The sequence below is a fragment of the Polypterus senegalus genome, chromosome 5 (genome assembly GCF_016835505.1).
Source record: "Polypterus senegalus isolate Bchr_013 chromosome 5, ASM1683550v1, whole genome shotgun sequence".
NCBI classification, from domain to species: domain Eukaryota; kingdom Metazoa; phylum Chordata; class Cladistia; order Polypteriformes; family Polypteridae; genus Polypterus; species Polypterus senegalus.
In genome coordinates, this window is record NC_053158.1 from 202,969,759 (window position 1) to 202,997,158 (window position 27,400).

The 27,400-nt window shown below is 42.4% G+C and overlaps 1 protein-coding gene across 1 annotated transcript in view; it reads right to left on the bottom strand.

Moving 5' to 3' along the window:
- Positions 1–2,092: 2,092 nt before the first annotated feature.
- The window catches only part of ift57 (intraflagellar transport 57 homolog (Chlamydomonas)), a 60,602-nt gene continuing 35,294 nt past the window's right edge, over positions 2,093–27,400 (bottom strand). The window contains exons 6-11 of the mRNA XM_039753988.1: positions 26,373–26,495; positions 19,578–19,649; positions 14,072–14,203; positions 12,899–12,961; positions 9,137–9,203; positions 2,093–2,843 (exon numbers count right to left, since the gene is read on the bottom strand). Of these exons, the coding sequence (XP_039609922.1) occupies positions 2,674–2,843; positions 9,137–9,203; positions 12,899–12,961; positions 14,072–14,203; positions 19,578–19,649; positions 26,373–26,495 (627 nt within the window). The 3' untranslated portion in view covers positions 2,093–2,673. The remainder of the gene's footprint in view (positions 2,844–9,136; positions 9,204–12,898; positions 12,962–14,071; positions 14,204–19,577; positions 19,650–26,372; positions 26,496–27,400) is intronic.

Genomic DNA, 27,400 nt, shown 5'->3' on the forward strand with positions numbered 1-27,400 from the left:
GCGAGTGTGGCAAGGCGCTATACCAGCACAAGGTATGAAGTAATGATGGCCAGTTTCAGTCAGGTGACGGGCATTGGGTAACGGTAGGCTTGGACATTAAGTAATGGTGGGAAAGACTAGAAGGAGATTATTTTACATAGGTGTTAAGAAACGTAATATAAATCGATGCACTTCCTAGTTTAATCACTTGCACTATGACTCAAGTCTCTCCTTTAGATTGCTGTGTAATAAACTGCTCAAAAAAATTAAAGGAACACTTTGAAAACACATCAGATCTCAATGGGAAAAAGAAATCCTCCTGGATATCTATACTGATATAGACTGGGTAATGTGTTAGGAACGAAAGGATGCCACATCGTTTGATGGAAATGAAAATGATCAACCTACAGAGCCCTGAATTCAAAGACGCCCCAAAAATCAGAGTGAGAAAATGATGTGGCAGGCTAGTCCATTTTGCTAAAATTTAATTGCAGCAACTCCAAATTGTACGCAGCACTTTGTATGGCCCCTGTGTTCTTGTATACATGCCTGACAACATCGGTGCATGCTTCTAATGAGATGACAGATGGATCTCCTCCCAGATCTGGACCAGGGCATCACTGAGCTCCTGGACAGTCTGAGGTGCAACCTGGTGGCATTGGATGGACCAAAACATAATGTCCCAGAGGTGTTCTATTGGATTTAGGTCAGGAAAGTGTGGTGGCCAGTCAATGGTATCAATTCCTTCATCCTCCAGGAACTGCCTGCATACTCTCACCACATGAGGCCAGGAATTGTCGTGCACCAGGAGCCACTGTACCAGCATAGGGTCTGACAATGGGTCCAAGGATTTCATCCTGATACCTAATGGCAGCCAAGGTGCCTTTGTCAAGCCTGTAGCGGTCTGTGAGTCGCTCCATGGATATGCCTCCCCAGACAATCATTAACCCACCACCAAACTGCTCATGCTGAATGATGTTACAGGCAGCATAATGTTCTCCATGGCTTCTCCAGACCCTTTCACTTCTGTCACGTGCTCAGGGTGAACCTGCTCTCATCTGTAAAAAGCACAGGGCACCAGTGGTGCATCTGCCAATTCTGGTATTCTATGGCGAATGCCAATCGAGCTGCATGCTGCTGGGCAGTGAGCTCAGGGCCCATTAGAGGACATGGGGCCCTTGGGTCACCCTCATGAAGTCTTTCTGGTTGTTTGGTCAGAGACATTCACACCAGTGGCCTGCTGGAGGTCATTTTGTAGGGCTCTGGCAGTGCTCATCCTGTTCCTCCTTGCCCAAAGGAGCAGATACTGGTCCTGCTGATGGGTTATGGACCTTCTATGGCCCTCTCCAGCTCTCCTAGAGTAACTGCTTGTCTCCTAGAATCTCCTTCATGCCCTTGAGACTGTGCAGGGAGACACAGCAAACCTTCTGGCAATGACACGTATTGATGTGCCATCCTGGAGAAGTTGGACTACCTGTGCAACCTCTGTAGGGTCCAGGTATCGCCTCATGCTACCAGTAGTGACACTGACTGTAGCCAAATGCAAAACTAGTGAAGAAACAGTCAGAAAAGATGAGGAGGGAAAAATGTCAGTGGCCTCCACCTGTTAAACCATTCCTGTTTTGGGGGTCATCTCATTGTTGCCCCTCTAGTGCATCTGTTGTTAATTTCATTAACACCACAGCAGCTGAAACTGATTAACAACCCCCTGTGCTACTTAACTGACCAGATTAACATCCCATAAGTTTCATTGACTTCATGCTATACTCTGATTAAAAAGTGTTCCTTTAATTCTTTTGAGCAGTATAGTTTGCGGTATACGATTTAAACTTCCTCTGGGCTGTCTTTGCTCAATGGTCACTTCTACCACATCAGGTTGTGGACTCATCCCTGGCCATTATCAGCTGAAGTGGTGCCATTGCTGTAGTAAGGATGGTTTGGGGCTGTCACATGCATAGAGCACAATGAACTTCTTAATTGCCTGTGATGATCAACGTGGCATTGTGTTGCCACTCTCTGGCGCCATCAGTAAGAAGAATCAGCTTCCCTCCAAACGTCGGTCTTCCCATCCTGAAGCATCTCCGGTGGAGGGAACACCATTACGCTAAACTACGAAATGAAAGAGCATCATGTTTATTGTAGTTGTATACATTTACATAAAACACTTTGAATTAGGACATTACAGGCTCATATTTGATATTATGGAGGAAAAGCAGTCGTCACCTTGGAGGTTTTCAGTGATTTGATTTGAACACACAGGTGACATTGGATACTCAGGACAGCAGAAGAATCGCCGATTAACTCCAATCACTGATTTTTTCAATTGTTCTGAAAATCACTTGATCCATTTGGGGGCTGCAGGGGCTCACAACCTACCCAGCAGCATTCATTGCAAGGCAGGACCCAAACACTGGACAGGATGCCAGTCCGTCACAAAGGGGGGCACTTCTGATTTGTTGTTTCGCTCAGGGTCGCACTTGATTGTTTTATCACAATGATTTATCTTTATGGTAAAAATGAATAATTTATCCAGGTAATATTTACATGATGGGAGTAAAAATTCACATAAACAGGAACAACCATTCAGTCTATATGTCCACTGCAGAAATACCTTGCATGACCATGATATGAGGGGTCTTTTGTGAAGGTGTACCTCTTTTCCCAAGCACAGTAAACTAAGGAAAGTTTTTTCTGTTAATAAGTCGAATCCAACATAAAGGTGGCATGCATGTCTCTGGTCATGTCGGACCTTTCCTTCAGATTGGCTTGAAGAAGAGTGTGCTCCACTACTCCAATCCGAATGTCCATCTGAACGATTTCTTGTTTCAGCTTTGTTAAACTCTGCTTGATCCTCACCAATGGAGCTGTGAATAACAAATTTAGAAAAGGAGTGCAGAATTAATGCCCGTCAATACACACATACGGTGCCCTCAGGAAGTATACAGAACCCTTCACTTCTGTCACATTTTGCTGTGTTGCACCCTTATGGTAAAACAGTTTAACGCACTTTTTTTCTCCCCTCATCAAACCACACTCAGTACCCCCGAATGACAAAGCAAAAGAATTTCAGAAATTTTTACAAATATCTCTCATATATATATTATATATACACACACTCATATATAGTTAGGTCCATAAATATTTAGACAGAGACAACTTTTTTCTAGTTTTGGTTCTGTACATTAATCACCACAATGAATTTTAAATGCAACAACTCAGATGACATTGAAGTGCAGACTTTCAGCTTTAATTCAGTGGGTGAACAAAACGATTGCATAAAAATGTGAGGCAACTAAAGTATTTTTTAACACAATCCCTTCATTTCAGGGGCTCAAAAGTAATTGGACAAATTAAATAACTGGAAATAAAATGTTCATTTCTAATACTTGGTTGAAAACCCTTTGCTGGCAATGCCAGCCTGAAGTCTTGAACTCCTGGACATCACCAGATGCTGGGTTTCCTCCTTTTTAATGCTCTGCCAGGCCTTTACTTTCAGTTGCTGTTTGTTTTTGGGCCTTTCTGTCCGAAGTTTAGTCTTCAACAAGTGAAATGCCTGCTCAGTTGGGTGAAGATCAGGTGACTGACTTGGCCATTCAAGAATTTTCCACTTCTTTGCTTTAATAAACTCCTGGGTTGCTTTGGCTGTATGTTTTGGGTCATTGTCCATCTGTATCATGAAACGCCGCCCAATCAATTTGACTGTATTTAGCTGGATTTGAGCAGACAGTATGTCTCTGAACACCTCAGAATTCATTCGGCTGCTTCTGTCCTGTGTCACATCATCAATAAACACTAGTGTCCCAGTGCCACTGGCAGCCATCACACTGCCTGACTCCACCGTGTTTTACAGATGATGTGCTATGCTTTGGATAATGAGCTGTTCCACGCCTTCTCCATACTTTTTTCTTGCCATCATTCTGGTAGAGGTTGATCTTGGTTTCATCTGTCCAAAGAATGTTTTCCAGAACTGTGCTGGCTTTTTTAGATGTTCTTTAGCAAAGTCCAATCCAGCCTTTCTATTCTTGAGGCTTATGAGTGGCTTGCACCTTGCAGTGCACCCTCTGATTTACTTTCATGCAGTCTTCTCTTTATGGTAGACTTGGATATCGATACGCCGACCAAGCCCTGGAGAGTGTTGTTCACTTGGTGGGCTGTTGTGAAGGGGTTTCTCTTCACCATGGAAATGATTCTGCGATCATCCACCACTGTTGTCTTCCGTGGACGTCCAGGTCTTTGTGTGTTGCTGAGTTCACCAGTTCTTGCTTTCTTTCTCAGGATGTACCAAACTGGAGATTTTGCCACTCGTAATATTGTAGCAATTTCTCGGATGAGTTTTTTCTGTTTTCGCAGCTTAAGGATGGCTTCTTCACCTGCATGGAGAGCTCCTTTGACCGCATGTTGTCTGTTCACAGCAAAATCTTCCACATGAAGCACCACACCTCAGATCAACTCCAGGCCTTTTATCTGCTTAATTGATAAGACATAACGACGGACTTGAACACACCTGCCATGAAATAGCCTTTGAGTCAATTGTCCAATTACTTTTGAGCCCCTGAAATGAAGGGATTGTGTTGTTAAAATACTTTAGTTACCTCACATCTTTTTGTTCACTCCACTGAATTAAAGCTGATATTCTGCACTTCAACTGCATCGGAGTTGTTTCATTTAAAATTCATTGTGGTAATTAATGTACTGAACAAAAATGAGAAAAAAGTTGTCTCTGTCCAAATATTTATGGACCTAACTGTATCCACACACACACACAAACACACACACACTAGGGGGCTCTGCCCCTTGCTTGCCAACCCCCGGGTGGGCGTGATGTGCCAGACACTTTGTGTCTTTGCCGCTCGCGTATGTGAATTTTATTTTCACCGCACAACAAATCTTTTAATTCTCGTGGATACACCTCTTCATTAGGAAGAAACACTACTTTTCCCTGTTGGCAACACCAATTAGATGATCTACAAGTCTCCGATTTAAAGTTTTATTCTGAAAAGTATATTTGATCTCTTTTCGCTGTTCCATTATCTCACAGAGTAATAATTTCCATTTGTTTGCGCCACTGCGATCTTTTTGGAGATTTTCGAATTTTTATACTTTCATTCCACACTTTGCTCTCGCCATCACTCTGATGAGGTTCATCTTTGTCTCGTTTGTCCACAAGACCTTTTCCCAGAATTCTGCAGGCTCTTTGAAGTCCTTTTTTCACAAACTGTAATCTGGCCATTCTGTTTTGGTGGTCTTCATCTTGTAGTGTCCTCCTCAGTGTTTCTGTTCATTAAGTCTTCTGCTGATAGTCGTCTCTGACACGTCCACATCAGCCCTCTGAAGTCCGTTTCTGGTCTGTCAGACAGGTGTGGGGGGGCTTTTTCTTGACCATAGTAAGGATTGTTCCGTCATCAGCACTGGAGGTCTTCCTTGGCCCACCAGTCCCTTTGCGATTACTGAGCCCATGAGTGTCTTCTTTCTACTTCCCGATATTCCAAACAGATGATTTCAGTCATCCTAAGGTTTTACTGAAGTCTCCAATGTTTTTTTTTCTTGTGTTTCAGCCTCATGATGGCTTCTTTGACTTTTCATTGGCACATCTCTTGTCCTCGTGTCGAACAATAGCAACTACAGACTAAAGAGTTGAAGTAAGCCGAGGTCTTTTATCAAGCCATGAAACCCACCTAAGGAATCACAAACACCTGGGAAGAAAATTGCCCCAAACACTATGATGCCCTGAAATGAGGGGACGAAATGTTCAAAAGTGTTACGTGTCCAAAATGCAAGCACATCCCCTTAAATGAAAGTCTGCCAGGTGCGCTTTAATGACGTCTGAATAGTTAGATTATTACTTTTATATTGTGGAGCAGACGGGTAAATTAAGGACAAATGGGTCTTTGTCTCAAACATTATGGAGGGCACCATACAATTAATTAGTCCCTTAGGTTAAACACCGTGTTACAGGTAACTTTGTAGCGGTGCTACTGGGGAATGAAACTTCAACTCCCAGCAGTCCCTGCAGTGGCTCTGATTGGTGATCTGCTGAGGGTGCAGGGGCTGCTGGGGACAAGGAGGCCGGCGTGAGATTTAAAAGGAGGCCAGTTCTACAGGAAAAAAAAGTGAAGTCTTTTGTTGTTTCGTGTCTGGAGTTGCCTGTCTGTTTGCCTTCCCATTTTACTACCTGTGGATTCTTGTTTTGTCCCGGATCATCTCCTACGTGTGTCTATGGACTGTCTGGTGTCTGCCTGCTGCGTGAGGACCGATTTGGATTCTGTGTCGACCTTCAAAGAAAAGGAGCGCACCGGTCTCCACCATTCGTGAAATTCAGGAAATACTGGGAGGACTGATCTTTACATTTATATACAGCGAGCTGATCTCTGGACTATCTACCTTCATCATTTCATTTCATCAGTTGCTGTTTTCATGGACTTCACTGTGTGTGGTTTTTGTTAGTGGTTTGTTATTGCTGAATTAGTTTTTATTGCATTTCACCGTAAAGGGAACTGGGGTGGGATCGTTGTAGTTTGTATAGTTATATTTTGTTTATTATCGTTTAATACAGTCTTCTACAAACCAGATTCCAAAAAAGTTGGGACACTAAACAAATTGTGAATAAAAACTGAATGCAATGATGTGGAGATGGCAAATGTCAATATTTTATTTGTAATAGAACGTAGATGACAGATCAAACGTTTAATCCGAGTAAATGTATCATTTTAAAGGAAAAATATGTTGATTCAAAATTTCACGGTGTCAACAAATCCCAAAAAGTTGGGACAAGTAGCAATAAGAGGCTGTAAAAAGTAAATTTGAGCATAACGAAGAGCTGGAAGACCAATAAACACTAATTAGGTCAATTGGCAACATGATTGGGTATAAAAAGAGCTTCTCAGAGTGGCAGTGTCTCTCAGAAGCCAAGATGGGTAGAGGATCACCAATTCCCACAATGTTGCACAGAAAGATAGTGGAGCAATATCAGAAAGGTGTTACCCAGCGAAAAATTGCAAAGACTTTGCATCTATCATCATCAACTGTGCATAACATCATCCGAAGATTCAGAGAATCTGGAACAATCTCTGTGCGTAAGGGTCAAGGCCGTAAAACCATACTGGATGCCCGTGATCTCCGGGCCCTTAAACGACACTGCACCACAAACAGGAATGCTACTGTAAAGGAAAACACAGAATGGGCTCAGGAATACTTCCAGAAACCATTGTCAGTGAACACAATCCACCGTGCCATCCGCCGTTGCCAGCTGAAACTCTACAGTGCAAAGAAGAAGCCATTTCTAAGCAAGATCCACAAGCTCAGGCGTTGTCACTGGGCCAGGGATCATTTAAAATGGAGTGTGGCAAAATGGAAGACTGTTCTGTGGTCAGACGAGTCACGATTCAAAGTTCTTTTGGAAATCTGGGACGCCATGTCATCCGGACCAAAGAGGACAAGGACAACCCAAGTTGTTATCAACGCTCAGTTCAGAAGCCTGCATCTCTGATGGTATGGGGTTGCATGAGTGCGTGTGGCATGGGCAGCTTGCATGTCTGGAAAGGCACCATCAATGCAGAAAAATATATTCAGGTTCTAGAACAACATATGCTCCCATCCAGACGTCATCTCTTTCAGGGAAGACCCTGCATTTTTCAACAAGATAATGCCAGACCACATTCTGCATCAATCACAACATCATGGCTGCGTAGGAGAAGGATCCGGTACTGAAATGGCCAGTCTGCAGTCCAGATCTTTCACCTATAGAGAACATTTGGCGCATCATAAAGAGGAAGGTGCGACAAAGAAGGCCCAAGACGATTGAACAGTTAGAGGCCTGTATTAGACAAGAATGGGAGAGCACTCCTATTTCTAAACTTGAGAAACTGGTCTCCTCGGTCCCCAGACGTCTGTTGAGTGTTGTAAGAAGAAGGGGAGATGCCACACAGTGTGGAAAATGGCCTTGTCCCAACTTTTTTGGGATTTGTTGACACCATGAAATTCTGAATCAACATATTTTTCCCTTAAAATGATACATTTTCTCAGTTTCAACTTTTGTTCCGTGATTTATGTTCTATTCTGAATAAAATATTAGAAGTTGGCACCTCCACATCATTGCATTCAGTTTTTATTTACGATTTGTATAGTGTCCGGTTTGTATTTCTGTTTTATTACCAGTTGCTTTTTTTTTTTGTTGTCTCAGTGAGGGAGTGTGTGCGAGTTGGGCCAAGGCTGGGTGCGTTCCTGGGATTCCCACTGAAAAAATAAATAAATCACCATCAAAGGTGGAGTGAATCTTAGCTGCTACAGATTTTGTTCAACCGTACGCAACAGCCAGAGGGTGGGGAATGTAGCAGTGCTACCATGGGAAGAACTCCATTTCCCAGCATTGTTATGTTAAAATTGTATCGACGCAGGAGAAAGGGGAGGTTTGTCTCATTGTATTGGGTTTTCCCCATCTAATATATTATTTATTCATTCGTTGGTTTTGTGTTTCTGCCTGTGAGTGTGTGCGGGTCAGGCCAAGGCTGGGTGCGTTCCTGGAATCCTCACCGGAAAAAATAAATAAATCACAGTCTTATTGACGGTGTGAATCTTAGCGGCACTGGACCACAGCAACTTGCTACTGAATGGTGCGACATAGAATTTAAGATTTGCTGGATCAGTCCCCCACCATTAAGCCCCTGAGTAGCCCCACACAAGTCATATATCCTCATTGAGCTCTGATTGCAAGATTAACTTTAATGCACATGTAATATGCTGTACTTCTACAATTTCACTTTTCCGTGGGGCAGAGCTGACAGTTGTAAGGCACTATATAACAACTTTGGTTTGTGCATTTAAATCAGGGCAAGCCGTTTCAAAGCAGTATGCTAACCACTGCCCCAAACCCACACCGAACCATATTATCATTATGGAGGACACAGTAGAAGCCATCAGGACATACGCCTACAGCTCCCCCTATTGGCCCCAAACCCAGGTGTGAGGTCTAGAGGTCGGAAATGATTTTCCATAAGGAGCAGTAGTTGGCTGCTAAGTAATAAAGTGGCTGGAATGAAAACCTGCAGCCATTCAAAATTGGATTTTGAGAACCCCTGGCAGAGAGCGCCCATGATACGCACCAGACATGCTGGATAAGTGGCTTATGTGCTGAAGGGACGGAAGAGTCAGGCTGGCTTACCTCCATCAGACATGCTGCTTCCCTTTTCTTCCATTTCCTGTTTAATTTTTTCAAGATCTTCTGAAATCTGACAATGAAAGACATGAATAATTAAAAAAAAAAAAATAAAGAAATTCAATTAAATGACCCGCAGCTGGACTGTCTCTCTGTTCTTCTGACTCTACAGCATATTTCATATATAAAAATACTGAAAGCATCACCATTTTGTATTGCGTTTGGACTGTCCAATGAATTAACTCCTATAATTTGTTATTTCCCAGCATCTCAATACGCTTTATAAGAACTTGACTCGTCATTCATTTAGGGCTTTTAAGGCACAAATTAAAGGATCACTCCACGCATTTTTTTTTTAATCTGTTATTTATTTACGCTGTGTTGTTTGTAGTAATGACAGCAGTGGGTGCGTACCCTGTGGCCTGTGGGTTGATGCCAATGTCCCAGTGCAGTGATGGGGAAGACTGCGCTGTAAAAACTGATGCCATAGTTCAGATGAGACATAAAACTGAAGTCTGGACTCCCTGGGCATCCTTCATAAAGAAAAGGGTGTCCTGGCTAAATTGCCCACCGTCTGTTCTAACCTCTAATCATCCCCTGCCTCTAACTGGCTAACAATCTCTCTCGCCGCCACATAGCTAATGTGTGCTGACTGGACTGCTGCAGGAATGGCTGCCGTTGCATTTTCCAGGTAGATGCTACAGGATGGTGGTGGCTCTCACCTGTCCATGTAAAGCACTCTGAGACTTAGTTAGAAAAGCATCATATACATGTAATTATATACCACTGTACTATTTGATGACTAAGAAAAAATGTTAAAATCTTATGGTTCACTAACAGAATACCAATACCTGACAGTGCCTCCCCTTTTGCTCTCAAAGCAGCCTCGATTCTCCATGGAGTGGATTTCACAAGACCCTGTGCTTAGCCGTTTTCCCATGTGGTGTTGGCATGTTCTTCTTGTACCTATCTGTTATTTTCCTGCCACATCGTTAAAAATGTTGGGGTTAGATAAACCTGGGAATTCTAAATTGTTCTGTAGCCATTAAGAAGGCTCACAGAATGTCAGGTTATATAGCACCTTGATGTGTGGAGCACAAGTCACAGGAGGTTCTGCTCAAGCTTTATAACACACTGGTGAGGCCTCATCTGGAGTCCTGAGTGCAGATTTGGCCTCCAGGCTATAAAAAGGACATCACAGCACTAGAGAAGGTCCAGAGAAGAGTGACTAGGCTGATTCAGGGCTATAGGGGATGAGTTATGAGGAAAGATTAAAAGAGCGGAGTCCATCTCTTGCATTAAGTTTAGGTCTTGTTAGGACTGAATACATAATGGGAGGTCTGAAAATCAAAAGTACACCCCATGAGAAGGACTTAGGAGTCATAGTGGACTCGACAATGTCAGCTGGCAGACAGTGTTTAGAAGCTAACAGAATGTCTGGTTATATAGCGCCTTGACGTGTGGAGTACAAGTCACAGGAGGTTCTGCTCAAGTCTTTATAACACACTGGTGAGGCCACATCTGGAGTCCTGGGTGCAGTTTTGGTCTCCAGGCTACAAAAAGGACATAACAGCACAAGAGAAGGTCCAGAGAAGAGCGACTAGGCTGATTCAGGGCTACAGGGGATTAAAAGAGCTGATGAAACATACAAATACACACAACTTTGACCAAATGCATAACAATAGTGCACTATTCGACACCGTACTGCCAGCTCCCAGAATTAAAATATACAGTATCTCACAAAAGTGAATACACTCCTCACATTTTTGTAAATATTTTATTCTATCTTTTCATGGGACAACACTGAAGACATGACACTTTGATCCAATGTCAAGTAGTGCGTGTACAGCTTGTATAAAATTGTAAGTTTGCTGTCCACTCAAAATAACTCAACACACAGCCATTAATGTCTAAACCGCTGGCAACAAAAGTGAGTACACCCCTAAGTAAAAAATGTCCAGATTGTGCCCAATTAGCCATTTTCCCTCCCCGGTGTCATGTGACTCGTTAGTGTCACAAGGTCTCGTGTGTTAAATTTGGTGTTATCGCTCTCATACTCTCTCATACTGGTCACTGGAAGTTCAACATGACACCTCATGGCAAAGAACTTTCTAAAGAGCTGAATAAAAGAATTGTTGCTCTACATAAAGATGGCGAGGCTATAAGAAGATTGTCAACACCCTGAAACTAAGGAGCAGCACGGTGGCCAAGACCATACAGCGACAGGTTTAACAGGACAGGCTCCACTCAGAACACGCCTCGCCATGGTCGACCAAAGAAGTTGAGTGCCACGTACTCTGTGTCATATCCAGAGGTTGTCTTTTGACAATAGATGTAGGAGTGCTGCCAGCATTGCTGCAGAGGTTGAAGGGGTGGGGGGGTCAGCCTGGCAGTGCTCAGACCATACACCCGCCGCACATGGCATCAAAATGGTCTGCATGGCTGTCGCCCCAGAAGGAAGACTCTTCTAAAGATGATGCACAAGAAAGCCCGCAAACAGTTTGCTGAAGACAAGTAGACTAAGGACATGGATTACTGGAACCACGTCCTGTGGTCTGATGAGACCAAGATAAACTTATTTGGTTCAGATGGTGTCAAGCGTGAGTGGCAGCAACCAGGTGAGGAGTACAAAGACAAGTGTGTCTTGCCTACAGTCAAGTATGGTGGTGGGAGTGTCATGGTTTGGGGCTGCATGAGTGCTGTCGGCACTGAGGAGCTACAGTTCATTAAGGGAACCACGAATGCCAACATGTACTGTGACATACTGAAGCAGAGCAGGATCCCATCCCTTCGGAAACTGAACATGATAACGACCGCAAACACACCTCCAAGACGACCACTGAGGGTAAAGGTGCTGGACTGGCCAAGCATGTCTCAAGACCTGAACCCTATTGAGCATCCATGGGGCATCCTCAAAGGGAAGGTGGAGGACCACAAGGTCTCTAACATCCACCATCTCCGTGATGTCGTCATGGAGGAGTGGAAGAGGATTCCAGTGGCAACCTGTGAAGCTCTAGTGAACTCCATGCCCAAGAGAGTTAAGGCAGTGCTGGACAATAATGGTGGCCACACAAAACACTGACACTTTGGGCACAATTTGGACATTTGTCACTTAGGGGTGAACTCACTTTTGTGGCAAGCGGTTTAGACATTAATGGCTGTGTGTTGAGTTATTTTGAGGGGCCGGCAAATTTACACCGTTATACAAGCTGAACACGGACTACTTGACATTGGATCAAAGTGTCACATCACCAGTGTTGTACCATGAAAAGAAATAAAATGATTTACAAAAATGTGAGGGGTGTACTCACTTTTGTGAGATACTGTAAATTTGGTCCAAAGGGGTGTCTCAATCTCTTACTATAAAGAATCTGAAAAAAACCCCTACATTTATCGAGGTGCAACAAGGTCATTATATACCATTTCCATTGATTCTTCTCCTTGGAGTTCTTCTCATGTGACAAGCACGTAGGACATTCAGGGCAGGTTGACCAGTTATCCTAAATTGGCCTGCTATGAGTGTACGAGTGGCTGTGTGACTTTCACTTGAATAGACTCCTGTATAGACCCTTTTAAGCAGGTTCAGCAAATGGGTCGATGGGTTTAGAACATTAATGAATAAATTTACATTTTTTCAACTGTCTGTTTGTTCATCCTCTGATTCCAATTTTAAAATCTGCTGTTTCCTTCATAAAGCGCCATATATTATCATCATTACATAAAAAAACAGAAATGTACACTTATAGAAAAATACCCAGCATGCCTTACCTCAGCTAATGCCCGGGTTCTTTCTGTTACTCCACCACTCACTTGCTGGTAACGATCCTTTGCCTGTTACAAGAAAACACACAAAATGAATCAAGGATTTGAATTAATGCAGCATGGCGTCCGAGTGGTTAGCACAGCTGCTTGAAATTTCTGGTGTCCTAGGTCAAAATTCTGCACCTGGTTGTCGTCTGTGGGTGCGTTTACATGTGCTTTAATAACCCGGTTATACACAGAAAACCTGCTTTCTAAAATGCCATGGAAACCCCCTATTCCAGTTGGAGAGACCATGTAGATCTCTCCGCAAGTAACTCGGCTCTGTGGCCATACACTGGACATAAAAATACCAAACGCTAAACTTTAGCCTGTTTTGAGATGACGATGTGCTGATTAATTTTTGAGCCAAATCGTGCAAGAGAAAGAGGCACTCTAGAGGAACCCTCAGATTAATTTCTGATAATATCTCGATAATTATGGCAAATACCATAACTTTGCAATCAATTATGAATTCTTCTCCCCAATTGCTATTACAATGAGCTATTTTACGTTCAGAAAGATTAGCATCAGAGCGGTAAATAATTGGTTCATAGGGCGCAAAGCTGACGCTCGCGTCCAAATTTTTATATAGAATATAAAAAAATATTATAACTCCAAATCCTTCCCACAATAGTACAACACAAAATATTCTGGTCTCCTTCCACAAACACAAAATCTTTTTGCTTTATCCAGTCTACTCCCCACTCTGACATCCAGGAAACTTGGCATCTTCAATGCTAGACCCAGCAGTACTTCCAGTGCCACGTAGTTGCACACTAGAAGAATTTACTTCCGGGTCAGGTGGACGTTCTTTAAAGCGGCGACAGTCTGTTCCTTCAGCTCCCTCTGGTGGCACAGATGGACCACCACAGAGCTGTCCAACGGTACTGCAATTCCCACCCTGCCCTATAGGTGTCCATACAGGCACCGTAGCCCAAGAAGACTGCCACCTATTGTATTGGGGGAACAAATAGTCCATGTGATTAGTCTCCCACTGTCATTTTTAATCTGGCCTCCCCACCAGGTAAGGAGCCTTAAACCATCCCCAGTCAGAATGCCTCTTAAAATAAAAAAATAAAATAAGATAACAAAAGAAAATGATATATCAAAAAAAAGGCTGTTCTTTAGAAATGCGAGTACCTCGCTGAGATAGGACTGGGCCCCACGGTACTCCTGGATCAGATCCTTCACCTGGTTGTTAATGTACTTTTCCCGACTTGCTACCTTTTCCAGAGTCTTGCTGATTTCATCTTGGAGTTTATTAAGGTAAGTCTGTTAAACACAAAAAAATGCAGAGTGAAAATGATTTTGTTTCCACCAATAATAAACTGTATTATGGATAATAAATGAAAACTGAAAGTACCCTGGTGGCAAGGTGGCGCAGTGGTAGTGCTGCTGCCTCGCAGTTAATGGCGCTTTTCCACTGCATAGTACGGCACGACACGGTTCAGTTCAGCTCACTTTTGGGGGGTTTTCCACTGGGAACAGTACCTGGTACCTGGTCCTTTTTTTAGTACCACCTCAGCCAAAGTTCCAAGCGCGCCGAACCGTTACCAAAACGTGACGTGTAAACTTTGCTGTTCACTGATTGGCCGGAGAAACTCGTCATTACTGCGTCACTGGCTATTCTTTTCTTTAAAGGTACACACACGCGGAAGTTTGTGTCCCGTCTCGCCATCGCTGGACGCAGTTTGTTGCATAAGTGGATGAATGTTTCTTCAAACATTCGAAAGTTCTCCAGCCACTGAGTGTTTGTAAAACCGGGAACAATCACATCCCACCACTCTGAAGCACGGTTAAATGTCCAAACAGATGGTCTGTTGCGCGACTTTTTGCAAAATGTGGAAGATCTGTAATATACAGAATCAGCATTTTAATGTTACACTGGCAGTTAAGTTCATTTTATGCTTTGCAACAGTGATAAAAGTTAGCTAGTGATGTGCTTTTTAGATGCTTACCCTTGCGCGTCGTCGAGCTAAAGTGTTGTCGTTGTCTGCGTGTTGTTGTAAAAGTTCCACGGTGTCACGGCAGAAGAGGCGGCGCAACTATAACGACACGTGAATAATCCCGCCCACTCTAAAGCGGTACTAAACTGCAGTCGAAACGCAAACCGAGCCGAACCAAGGTGAGCTGTACTGAACCGTGCTGTGCCGTACTATGCAGTGGAAAAGCGCCTTAAGAGACCCAGGTTCACTTCCCGAGTCCTTCCTGCGTGGAGTTTGCATGTTCTCCCCGTGTCTGCGTGGGCTTACTCTGGGTACTCCATTTTCCTCCCATAGTCTAAAGACATGCCGTTTAGGTGGATTGGTGATTCTAAATTGTCCCTAGTGTGCGAGTGTGTGCGCCCTGCCCGGGGTTTGTTTCCTGTCTTGCGCCCTGTGTAGGCTGGGATTGGCTCCAGCAGACCCCCGTGACCCTGCAGTTAGGACATAGCGGGTTGGTTGATGGATGGTTGGAAAATTTTTCCTTCAAAATTTATTTAAAATTACTTTTCGGGTAACTTGTCCATCATTGGCTGCATTAATAACGATGGCAAGTCAGGGAACAGGAAGGTTCTGAAGGGCTTTTGTCGTATGGTGCAGGTCTCGATGTCAGCAAGACAAAAGAAATGGTGGTGGACTTCCGGACATGCCAAGAAGCTTCTGAGACCAGTCACCATTCAGTGTATGTTATTACAAAGACACACCTACACCATGACCAAAGTAACACTCAGGCCTAATGCTTATGTAACACACGCCTATACTGTCGACCGAGTAAGACTCGGAATTAATGCTGTTAGCACTTTCATAGCCCGAGTAATCTTTGGATCGAACGCTTATGCAAAACGCATCTACACCTTTGCCCAAGTGACACAATGAACTAACACTAGGGAGGTTCATTTATATGGACATCTGTCTCTTGACTATATGGACATTGATTTAAATCATTTAAGTTGTATGTTGTTTTCTTCTCCTTCTAACTTCTAGTATTTGATTCTTGGTTTCTGGGACCATTCAGGGGGAAGATTTGGAAGTGGTGCAGAGCTACAAGTACCAGCAAACTGGACTGGTCTTTCAACATAGTGGCACTGGACAAGAAGGGCCAGAGCAGACTGGACTTGCTAAGGAGGCTCAGGTCTTTTGATGTGTGCAGCAAGCTGCTGGAAAGGTTCTAACCAGTCCATAATAGCCACTGTGGTGCTCATACACTGCGGTCACCTGGGGTTTAGTACAGTGGTGTGAAAAACTATTTGCCCCCTTCCTGATTTCTTATTCTTTTGCATGTTTGTCACACAAATTGTTTCTGATCATCAAACACATTTAACCATTAGTCAAATATAACACAAGTAAACACAACATGCAGTTTTTAAATGATGGTTTTTATTATTTAGGGAGAAAAAAAAATCCAAACTTACTTTTTCACACAGGGCCATGTAGGTTTGGATTTTTTTTTCTCCCTAAATAATAAAAACCATCATTTAAAACCTGCATTTTGTGTTTACTTGTGTTATATTTGACTAATGGTTAAATGTGTTTGATGATCAGAAACATTTTGTGCGACAAACATGCAAAAGAATAAGAAATCAGGAAGGGGGCAAATAGTTTTTCACACCACTGTACCTTGCGTTCAAAAGGAGCACAATTCCTTAACATCATAATCAGGAAAACCTACTCCATCACAGTATGAACAGTGGACACACTGGAAGCTGTTGTGGAAAAAGAGTATAATGGAAATATCACATGCCATGCCATCGTGAAAAATCCCTTTCAGGATGCGCTCTCTTGGAGTATTTTTAGCCACAGGCTCATTCCACCACAGTGTGCTATAAAGAGCCTCTGCGGGTTCTTTTCTGCCCACTGCTATCTGGAAATTCAATGCTCATATGCAATGTACTCATTAATTTATTCAATTATTGAATCATTGATTGAACGATTGATTGATTGGCTGTATTACCTGTCCTGTGAATCTGTATTTGTGTTTTTTATGTTTCTACTGCTGTATGCCTTAAATAAAGTTTATCTAATCTAACAGATTTTGCACTAATATTATTTACCCGCATTGGCGCAAATACACTTGACTTGAGCATTCACAGTTTTCCTATTCTTTCTCTGTACATTTATCATTCAATTGCTCAGAGGTTAATGTGCTTGCTGCTTCCGGAGCAGCTCTTCTTTTCTCCACCCTATTTACCAAGCTTCTTCTCTCCTTAAGTCGGCATCTTTTTGCGTTAAAACTGATTAAGTCAGTGTTTGTGTTGCAATTACTTAGTACGTTTTCTTTAATTTTTCACTGAAGCTGGCAGTTAAGTCTTTAATCGGCCTCAAGAATGATTTAAGATATGAAGAGTTAGAGGAAGTGACGGTGAAGGTGGTAGGGAATGAGAACGGTGCCCGTACGCATGCACCACACGGCTGCCCTGCTGGCCGCTGCCGAGAGTTGATTCTACAATAAAATAAAATAAAAAAGATGAATAACCTTGGAGGTCAATCATCACTACGAAAGCGGATAGTAGACGTCATGTAGTATATGTGTACCAAATTTCAGGTCAATAGGTCAAACGGGTGATTTAACTCTTTGAGGGCTAATATTTTTTTCAAAAAATAAATCTTTCTGAAAAAGCACACAAAGCAATGATTTCACACATAAATCAACATAAAACGTCTGTTGCTACATGCTGTGGATGCTGTTGGTGCCCGTTCGGCGTCTCGATGGACAACAGGACTGGCTGCCTGGCTGTTTTCATGTGGCAGGTGGGCGACGTTGGAGTAGCAGTGAGATGCAATCTGGTTTGTACATCATTGTCGTAAGTGATGATCCTACCAGGCAAATGTTACCGTAGGCCCATCAGCTACATGATCAGCTCATGCGAGTACCTCACTTTCATTTTCGATCTTCACCTCCAGATCACTTGCATCAAAATCGGGGTCCATGAAGTCAGAATCCAATTCAGCGATAATACACAAAATGTTTTGCACTGAGTATTTTGGTTTGAGCGTTCGCTTCGGTCTCTCGCCAGGTGTCGATGCCGTATAGGTTGTTTGCTCTTCGCTACTCCTGCATGCACAGGGAATCGAGGTTCAATTAATAAAGCTATCTTTCCTCCTAGCAAAGAGAATCAAACTTAAACGGTGAGTTTTTGCGCAGTTTACAGCTAATTACCGTCTTCTAACCCTGAATTTCGAGAAAAGTCGACATTGGCCCTGAAAGAGTTAAAATCCTGGACAGACAAATGAACAGCCACGGTAGCGTACTACATACAAAGATTACTCTTTTCTATGGTGCTTGTATATGCTAAATAATCAGTACAGCAAACATAACAAAATGTATCAGAGTTGTCTAATCAAGAAAGTCACCAAGCAGCGTAATATTAAGACATATAGCAACCAACTGAGGGCCTGCACTGGCAGTTTCCAAAGGAGGCTAATGGGACCTGGGGAACAACCCGAAAATAAAAACCTCAAAACTTACAGATGAAGTGGCAAAAGTTTCGATATAAGAGAACATGCCTTCTGAGTTTGCAAAAGCAAAAGAGATCTGCAAATAATCATTATGTCGAATATTCCTAGTATTAGTTTTCTCCGCTAAGGATTCGTTTGTGTGAGCTCTCACATAAATATGGAAGAAAATCAAAACAAAATCAAGCAAGGGGCATGAAAAGTTTACTGTAATTTGGTCTTCTGAGAAGAAGCCACGTCCTGGTGGGGTTAAAGATTATTGCGGAAGAAGACCAACCCTGAGGTGCCGTGCACAGCTGGTCTCATAATATTTCTTTTTACCCCCAACCATGACAAGTGGGCAGCACATGGTGGCGCAGTGGTAGCGCTGCTGCCTCCCAGTAAGGAGACCTGGGTTCGCTTCCTGGGTCCTCCCTGCGTGGAGTTTGCATGTTCTCCCCGTGTCTACGTGGGTTTCCTCCCACAGTCCAAAGACATGCAGGTAAGGTGCATTGGCGATCCTAAATTGTACCTAGTGTGTGCTTGGTGTGTGTGTGCGTGCCCTGCGGTGGGCTGGCGCCCTGCCCGGAGTTTGTTCCTGCCTTGCGCCCTGTATTGGCTGGGATTGGCTCCGGCAGACCCCCCCGTGACCCTGTGTTAGGATATAGCGGGTTGGATAATGACTAACTAATTGACAAACATGACATGTATAAACTATTTTGCAATGTGTGTGTAATCACAAGATGAGGATCAATACTCGACAACTGTCTTGGATGTATTCTGTAAGTTTTTATGCTTTTATTGCCTGGTGGTGTCCCATACCCCATTATCCTCCATTGTAAAGCGCCACTGCGGGCAAGATTTATTTTTTTTAATTATTGAAAATGCTTAACTTTAGAATACAATTTTGCATGGCAAATGCATATATACCATATTCAGGAAAAAGTAACTTTGACTTGAAAAATACCAAGCCCCAGGGGACAAATAAAGTTCTGTCTATCTATCTATTTTTTTCCTTTATTGCACAGACAGCACTGTTAACTCTCTGTGAAGATGAGATTCCTAGCTTCATTTTTAAATACAGTGCCCCTTAATTTCCACTGGCATCTGTGTGTTTGTGATTCATTCTGTATTTAAATAAAATATGAATCTGTTCATGGCCTGGACACAAATCCATTTAGCTTTGTGTTCAGATGAAGAATAATGATGCATTCTGGGGAAGAACAACACACCTTTGTATCCTTCAGAGATGATTCAATCCCGTCTTTGTGCTGATGCATTTGGTCTACGTGGATTCTCCAGTCCTGTAAAAATTGAAATAGAAATTAAAAATATAACAAATAATTAATTGAATTAAATTTGGTGCACTCACAGGTTGGCGATAACACACCAAGCCGAGAGGGGGCGCTGCCTCCACTAACTACCTTGTTTTCTCTTTATACCATAGCACAGAAAGACCATCCATTCTGCTCCATTGACTGTAAATTTAAGACCACACTGAGGCAAGTTTGACCAATAGAGTCATATACAAAGAAGCCCAATACCAGACTGCTGAGGGACTTGCTTATTTTGTTAATATTGTTCGCTATTTCATATAGCCCTTAACATACCAAGCCTAAGTCGTCAACGTTGATTACCAAGCTGGGGTCTTCTGAGGACCCCATTTTTTTTTATTTCTCAACTGTTTGTTGTGGAAGGTTACTCAAATTAGGTTTTTTGGGTGCTTGAAAATATATTTCAGTTATACAAGCATTTTGAGCATCAAATCTTTTGTTTATTTCAACAGTAGTCAGCTAACAGTAGTTAGTTCTTCATAAAATTGTATACTTTTGCGTTTGTATATCTGAATGCGTAATTTTAACAATACAGTGTGTACATTTTCATTTCTGATTACAGTGGAACCTCGGGTCACGAACGTCTCTGAAAACGTACAAATCGGGTTACGACCAAAAAGTTTGCCAAACTTTTGCATCTGTTCACGACTACACACTCAGGTGACGAACAAGCCAGTTTTCCTTCCAGTTCGTACACGATGATGATTTCCGCATGTGTTCAGTCTCTCCCTGTGTAGCGAGAGAGAGAGCGTGAGAGAGAAACAGAGAGCGCGAAAAGGCAGTTAAAGAAGGCACCGGGCTTGTTTTTAAAGAGACTGCTTCGAGCATTGTTTTAATCTCGTTGTATTTAATGAAGGCTTTTTTTATTGGATTTTAACCTCCACTTCACTTCTGTTTTTATGGGATCATTTATTTATTGAAGGATTCTGTAAGTACTGCACTTTATTTAATTTGAACCTTACAGTATTTTTGATTGTTGTTTTATTGATTTTAATAAAAGCACTTGGCACTTTTTGCACCATCCGATTGCTCCATTGTAGTGCCTCACTGTCGTGCTCATCGGTAACATTACCGACGGTGACGGGTTTAAGGGCTCCTGGAAGCGAGATGGGAGCGTGCAGCGATCCCGCATCGTTACAGACTTTTACCTCACAACTATAATCTCCTCCTCACTTCCTTCAGTTTTCTTGGTTGTTTATGGTTAGTTTTTGTATAAGTTACGGATTTCTCAAATGATCATTGTTTTCCATGTGTTTAAAACTCATTAAAAAAAAGTGTTTACAGCGAGCAGTTCGTAAGGCTGTAGCATCAACTCTTGCAGTGTTAGTTTTCTCTGTTCAAGGTTTTCTCAGTGTTATTGAGTGTTTTTACATTTAGTTTACTATTACATTGTGCATTATATGGTATACAGTAATCCCTCGCTATATCGCGCTTTGACTTTCGCGGTTTCGCTCTATCGCAAATTTTATATGAAAGCATAACTAAATATATAACGCGGATTTTTCGCTGCTTCGCGGGTTCTGCGGACAATGTGTCTTTTTACTTCCTGTACATGCTTCCTTAGTTGGTTTGCCCAGTTGATTTCATACAAGGGACGCTATTGGCGGATGACTGAGAAGCTAACCAATCAGAGCACGCAGTTAAGTTCTCCTGACTGAGAAGCTAACCAATCAGAGCACGCAGTTAAGTTTCTGCTTGCTGAATGCAGTGTGAACCAGGAAGTCTCGTCTCGCTCATTCAGCATCAACGTGTTTCGCTGTGTAAAGAGTTGTGCTCTTTGTGTTTATCTTTGTGCGTAGTCAAGCCCTTCATTATGGCTCCAAAACGATCTGCTACTGCTTCAGGGGGCCGTGCCCAAGCGCATAAGCGGAAGATGTTAACAATTGCGGAAAAGGTAAACGTTTTGGATTTGTTGAAGGCTACGATTCTTTTTATTTAAAAAGTAGGAAAGGAATATAAGATCCACGGCCGCAGTGTCCTTTTAACCAGGGTGCAAAACAAGTTGTAAGTGGATGTAATAAGGCAGTAGTCTGGATGGAATCTGCTTTAGGGATATGGATTGAAGAAGAACAACGGCAGTGCTACACAATCGCCTGAAGTGGCTCCTTTAAGGGCTGTAACGCTCTCCTTTGTTGTGCAGTAAAATAAAACTCATTGTTATCGGACAAGTCATCGTGTCATTGTTGGTGAGTAACCATAATTAATTTTCTACTTATAGTACTTAGTATATGTACGTACGTTTAGTGTCACTGTACACACACATTTACTGTATACTATTTTTGTTGCATTGTACGTATTTATTGCTGGTGGCCTGTCTATCGTAATGGCTGTAACATATGTGATATCGGAGACACTCAATATCTTTAAAATAATATTTAGGTTTTACTGTATATAAACAGTGTGTTTATATACATAATTTCAATGAATCTTACCTAATATCTAAGAGAATACAAAGGGATTATGCTGTATAACTCTGCGGAGAATATTTATAAACAGTGTGGGAGAGTTTATACGGGCTTAAAATATATAAAAATAACCATACAAACATATGGTTTCTACTTCGCGGATTTTCACCTATTGCGGGGGGGTCTGGAATGCAACCCCCGCGATCGAGGAGGGATTACTGTATTTTATCGTGGAAGACGTTAGACCTATCTTAAAATTTAGATTCTTTATTATATAGACCCACACATGGCTCCTCCACCCAAGCCCTTGTCCTCCTATCACTGCACTCAGGAGTCCCAATGCCCTTCCACCTGGGATGAGGGGTTGGCTTCACCCAGGGTTATCTGCTACTGAAACTTCGGACCCAGTCTTCACCTATCGCGGGGGGGGACTGCAACGCAACCCCTGCGATCGAGGAGGGATTACTGTAATTAACTATTTTTGTGCTTAAAATTCTTTAAAAAAATATATATATTTACATACAGCTCGTACAGTCCGGAACGGATTAATTGTATTTACATACAATCCTATGGGGGTAATTACTTTGGGTCACGACCAAATCGGAGGTTCCACTGTGTATGGAGAAGTGTACATTTTTCTATCTGATTATATACAGTATAATATTCATGTAAAACCAATTATATAATTTCACGAAAACAAATGGTACAGACTCATTTGTTGCCATCGCTACAATCCTTAGCATATGTCACGATTGTGCTGATCTTCCTGTGTGTCTCACAGACAAAACGTTTGCATTCACAGCAGACTGTGTTGACTTTCCTGTCTGTTTCTAGGAAAGTATGAGCATCTTCCCCTCTTGTGGATCTGCTGCTGCCTTGATGTTGATGGTGTGCTTTGGGCTTCAGTGTTGCGTGCAAAAACTACTCCCGCAACTTCAATATCTCTGACAACTGGAAGATGGAGACCATTAGGATTGCCCTCCGCAGAATGTTGGGTTTTGTCAGTTCTTTGCCTAACTCCAACAGGAATCGATATCTGCGATTTTTCTGGTGGTGGTCCCAGTCTTTGTTTTTCGACATCCAAATTATGAAATCATTCATGGCTCCAATATCAAGCAAGTTCATGAAAAGGCTCAGTGGCCATCTTGAGGTACGTCTGGCACAAGAATATTCTCTTGTCTGCATTGTCCACCCCGCCTTTGGTACGGTTGTATTCAAGTATCATGTTGGGCTTCTTGCGACTTTCACTGGATACTGAATCATCAAGAAATTGACTGGAAAGTACACAAACTGTTTTGTTTTTCTTTGGGACGTAGCTGACCACTACTACCTCGTCTGAGAAGATGAATTTTGATGTAAAAAACAAGAAATAAATCAATCCAAATTTGTAACGTAGTATACCAAGCGGGATCCCGCCGGGACCCACAGTGTGTTTTTATTTTTTTACGTTTTTTTGAAAGAACACATTACAAGTCTAATTATATAATATTTATCTTAAACTGATCCGGATCACATACAAAACTCAAGAATAAATTGGTTGTTATAGCTATGGCAGAATCACCAAAAATCACTCCTTTGGTATGTTAAGGATTAAATATTTTGACAAGTAAACGAGGACAGCTTTGCTTGGCACCCCAAAGAGCTGCCATTGTACTGTCCTATTATTCCGCGGATGACCACAACACTTTATTGTGTTGTAGATTAAATCATAAGTGGATAAAAATTTCCAATTTTTACCCATCGGTCTACACTCAAAAAAAAACATTAACGACAAAGTAAAAACAGGTTTTCAGAATGGTTTGAAAATGTATTAAAAATCAAAAACTGAAATGTCTCATTCATTTCAGTATTCAGACCCTTTGCAGTGGCACTCCAAATTGTGCTCAGGTGCATCCTGTCTGCTTTACTTCTCCTTGAGATGCGTCGAGAACTTGATTAGAGTCCACCTGTGGCAAATTGAACTGAATGGGCATACATAGACCGTCCCACAAATTACATTGCATGTCAGGACAAGACCAAGCCATGAAGTCCAAGGGACTCTCTGTAGACCTCCGTGATCAAATTGTGGTGAGGCACAGGTCAAGGCAAGGGAATAAAACAAGTCAGGAAGTGGATAACCTCCTAGCGGTAACACACACTACAAGGAGATACTGGGTGACTTGAAAGTTGTAGAGGGAGAAGTGCTGCTCAGATTAAAATGGCTGAAATCAAACAAATCACCAGAACCAGATAATATTTATCCTTGAGTGCTTAACAAGGTTCGTGGGCACAGATATAAACCCTTTACGCATATTTTTAGGAAGTCACTGCTCACTGAGAAACTTCCAAGGCACTGTAAAATGGCAAATATTTGCCTATTATATAAAAAGGACGATCAGGCCGATCCAAGTAACTATATGCCAGTAAGCTTAATGTGCATCACACATTAATGGAAGGAATTATTATGCCCAAGATTGAGCAACAAATGGAAAGAACAGGAGTTTTACTGAACAGTCAGCATGGGTTCAGACGAGGGTTGTCATATTTTACTAATATGCTGGAATTGTAGGAGGAAGCAACAAAAGGATACGACCAGAGTGGAGCAAATGATATTAATTTATCTCGACTTCCAGAAAGCATTTGATAAGGTGCCACATGAGACGTTGGGCATCAAACTAAAGGAAGTGGGAGTTCAGGGTATGGGGTGTAGGTGGGTGTAGAATTGTCTCAGACTGAGGAAGCAGAGGGTGATGGTGCAAGGAACCTTATCTGAATTGGGTGTATTTAAGAGTGGTGTCCCTCAGGGTTCAGTGAAAGGGCCGCATTTATTTTTAATATACATGAATGATTTGGAGAGGAATATACTGTAAATAATAAGCTGGTTAAGTTTGCTGATGATACCCAGCTAGGAGGACTGGCAGGTAATTCAGAATCCGTTGAATCATCATAGAGAGAGTCTTGAACAGCACACAGGATTAGGCAGATTTGTGGAAAATGAAATTTAATGGCAGTAAATGTAAAGTATTATATGTTGGAAGTAAAGATGTGAGGTTCGAATACACAACGGGAGGTCTGAAAACCAAAAGTATACCTTATAAGAAGGATTTAGGAGTTGTAGTCGACTCACGTCTATCAACTTCCAGGCAGTGTTCAGAAGTCATTAAGAAGGCTGACAGGTTTTGATGTGTGGAGCACAAGTCACAGAAGGTTCTGCTCAAGCTTTATAACACACTGGTGAGGCCTCAGCTGGAGTCCTGTGTGCCATTTTGGTCTCCAGGCTACGGAAAGGACATAGCAGCACAAGAGAAAGTCCACAGAAGAGCAACTTGGCTGATTCCAGGGCTACAGGGGATGAGTTATGAGGAAAGACGAAAAGAGCTGAGCCTTTACAGTTCAAGAAAATGAAGATTAACAGGAGAGATGACTAAAGTGTTTAAAATTATGAAGGGAGTTAGTCCAGTGGATCGAGACAGTCTGCTATGTCAGAGTCTATCCAAGCAATACTGAGCACCAATCCATCAAGTGCACACCAACGCCATTAACAGAACACTTTAAAATGAATTCAACAAGAACACGGGGACACGATTGCAAAATTGTTAACTGTAACTTTCACACAACCATTAGGATGTTTTTCTTCACACTGAGAACCACAGTCACACGGAATAAGTGACCAAGTAGTGTGGTAGACAGTAAGATTTTAGAGACTTTCAAAACTCAACTTGATGTTATTTTGGAGGAGTTAAGAGGATAAGACTGGCGAGCTTTGTTGGGCTAACTAGCCTGTTCTCGTCTAAATCCTCCTAATGTTCTAGTGTGCAACCCTTAAGGGACACAATTCAGGAGCTCAAGAATATAGGAATCCCAGCAGGCGTGCAGCTTGTGAGCAGAGTGACTTCTAAATCCTGCTAAGGTACTAAAGCGGAGGTAGGCAGCCAATGTGTTGCAGGCTTCTCTGTGAGAATAAAGCGCCACTGAGCATATAATGCAGTGCATTTTGGGTGAAGGGCACTGTCTGTGATGACAATGACTGCTGAGTGAATGTTATATCTGTAGGTATTGTGTGGTGTCCATGTAAATAAAGGCATTTCCAGTATTAGCTTGTTCAACAATATAAAAAAAAAAAAACTTAAGACATTAAAGTGGGTTTTGTGGGCATTTAATCACAATAAAACAATAGTACTAGAAAAAAATAAAAAAATACAATCTTACCATATGACGCAAGGCACATGATAAACTCATATGATGAATAACCAGTGCAGCATCCCGTGGCCTTGTAGACAAAGTGTGTGCGAGCGAACAAAATACCAACCTTATTATCAGTCCTGATGGTGACCTTCAGCTGAGGTAGAACTCTTTCTACTTCCAGGTTCCACTCAGTGGCATCCGTAGAAGATTCCAGGATCTCATCTGGCTTTGAAGACTCCATGATTTCCTTAAATTGAAAAGCGGTTTGGTCAGACTAACATAACAATGATTTAAGATAATGATTCTCAAACTCACTTAATCTAATTGAGGAAGCTGGTATGCCAGAGTCAATCCAAGCAATACTGACCACAGGACAGGAACCAGCCCAGACTGGGCACCAATCCATCATGTGCACACAAATGTCAATTAACAGAACGCAAAATGCCAGGTAGGACAGAAGGGCATACCAGCCAGAATGAAGATGGAAGTTCTTGTCCGGACTTAATGGGAGGTCGGCTGGACACAACCTGGACAGAATGCCTTATAATCTTCATCACGGCTGGGATCAGACAATAATAAATGGACTGGGAGAATGTGCATTCTGGAAACAGTTCATACCCCCACACAGAAAGTGGCAGCATTTCTCAAGGCTTTTCCCATTCAGGACACCTGCAGGGTTGCATGGGAATTGGAGTGAGAAAGTGCAGCCCTGTACTGTTGGTGTCCTTAGGTGCTGCCAGAGGGCGCTATCAGGGACAGCATTACTGCTCTTCCCGTGACCCGGATGTGCTCCCGAGATTCAGTTCGGTGACATGGAAGCAGTCTCAGGTCTGGCCTGAAAAGGAGCCTGCCCCCTTCACATTCGAGGAGTTAGGGAGGCAACAGACAACACTACTGGAGGAAGGAAGAAATGACAGAATTTTGTATTTGATTACTGATCTTTTGACAGGTGATTGATGGAAAGGTGTGGTTGATGAATAAATGTCTGTTATTTAATATCAGAACTGTGTTGGGCATTAGTGTGTCAGCAATTTGGAGCTTGGAAGCACCCCCTGTTGTTACAGGATGTAGACGAAAAATATGAGCAGCTGGGAGAAGACCCGAATAGAGGAAGAGAAAATGGATGAATTACACACAAACAACTGGGCAGAG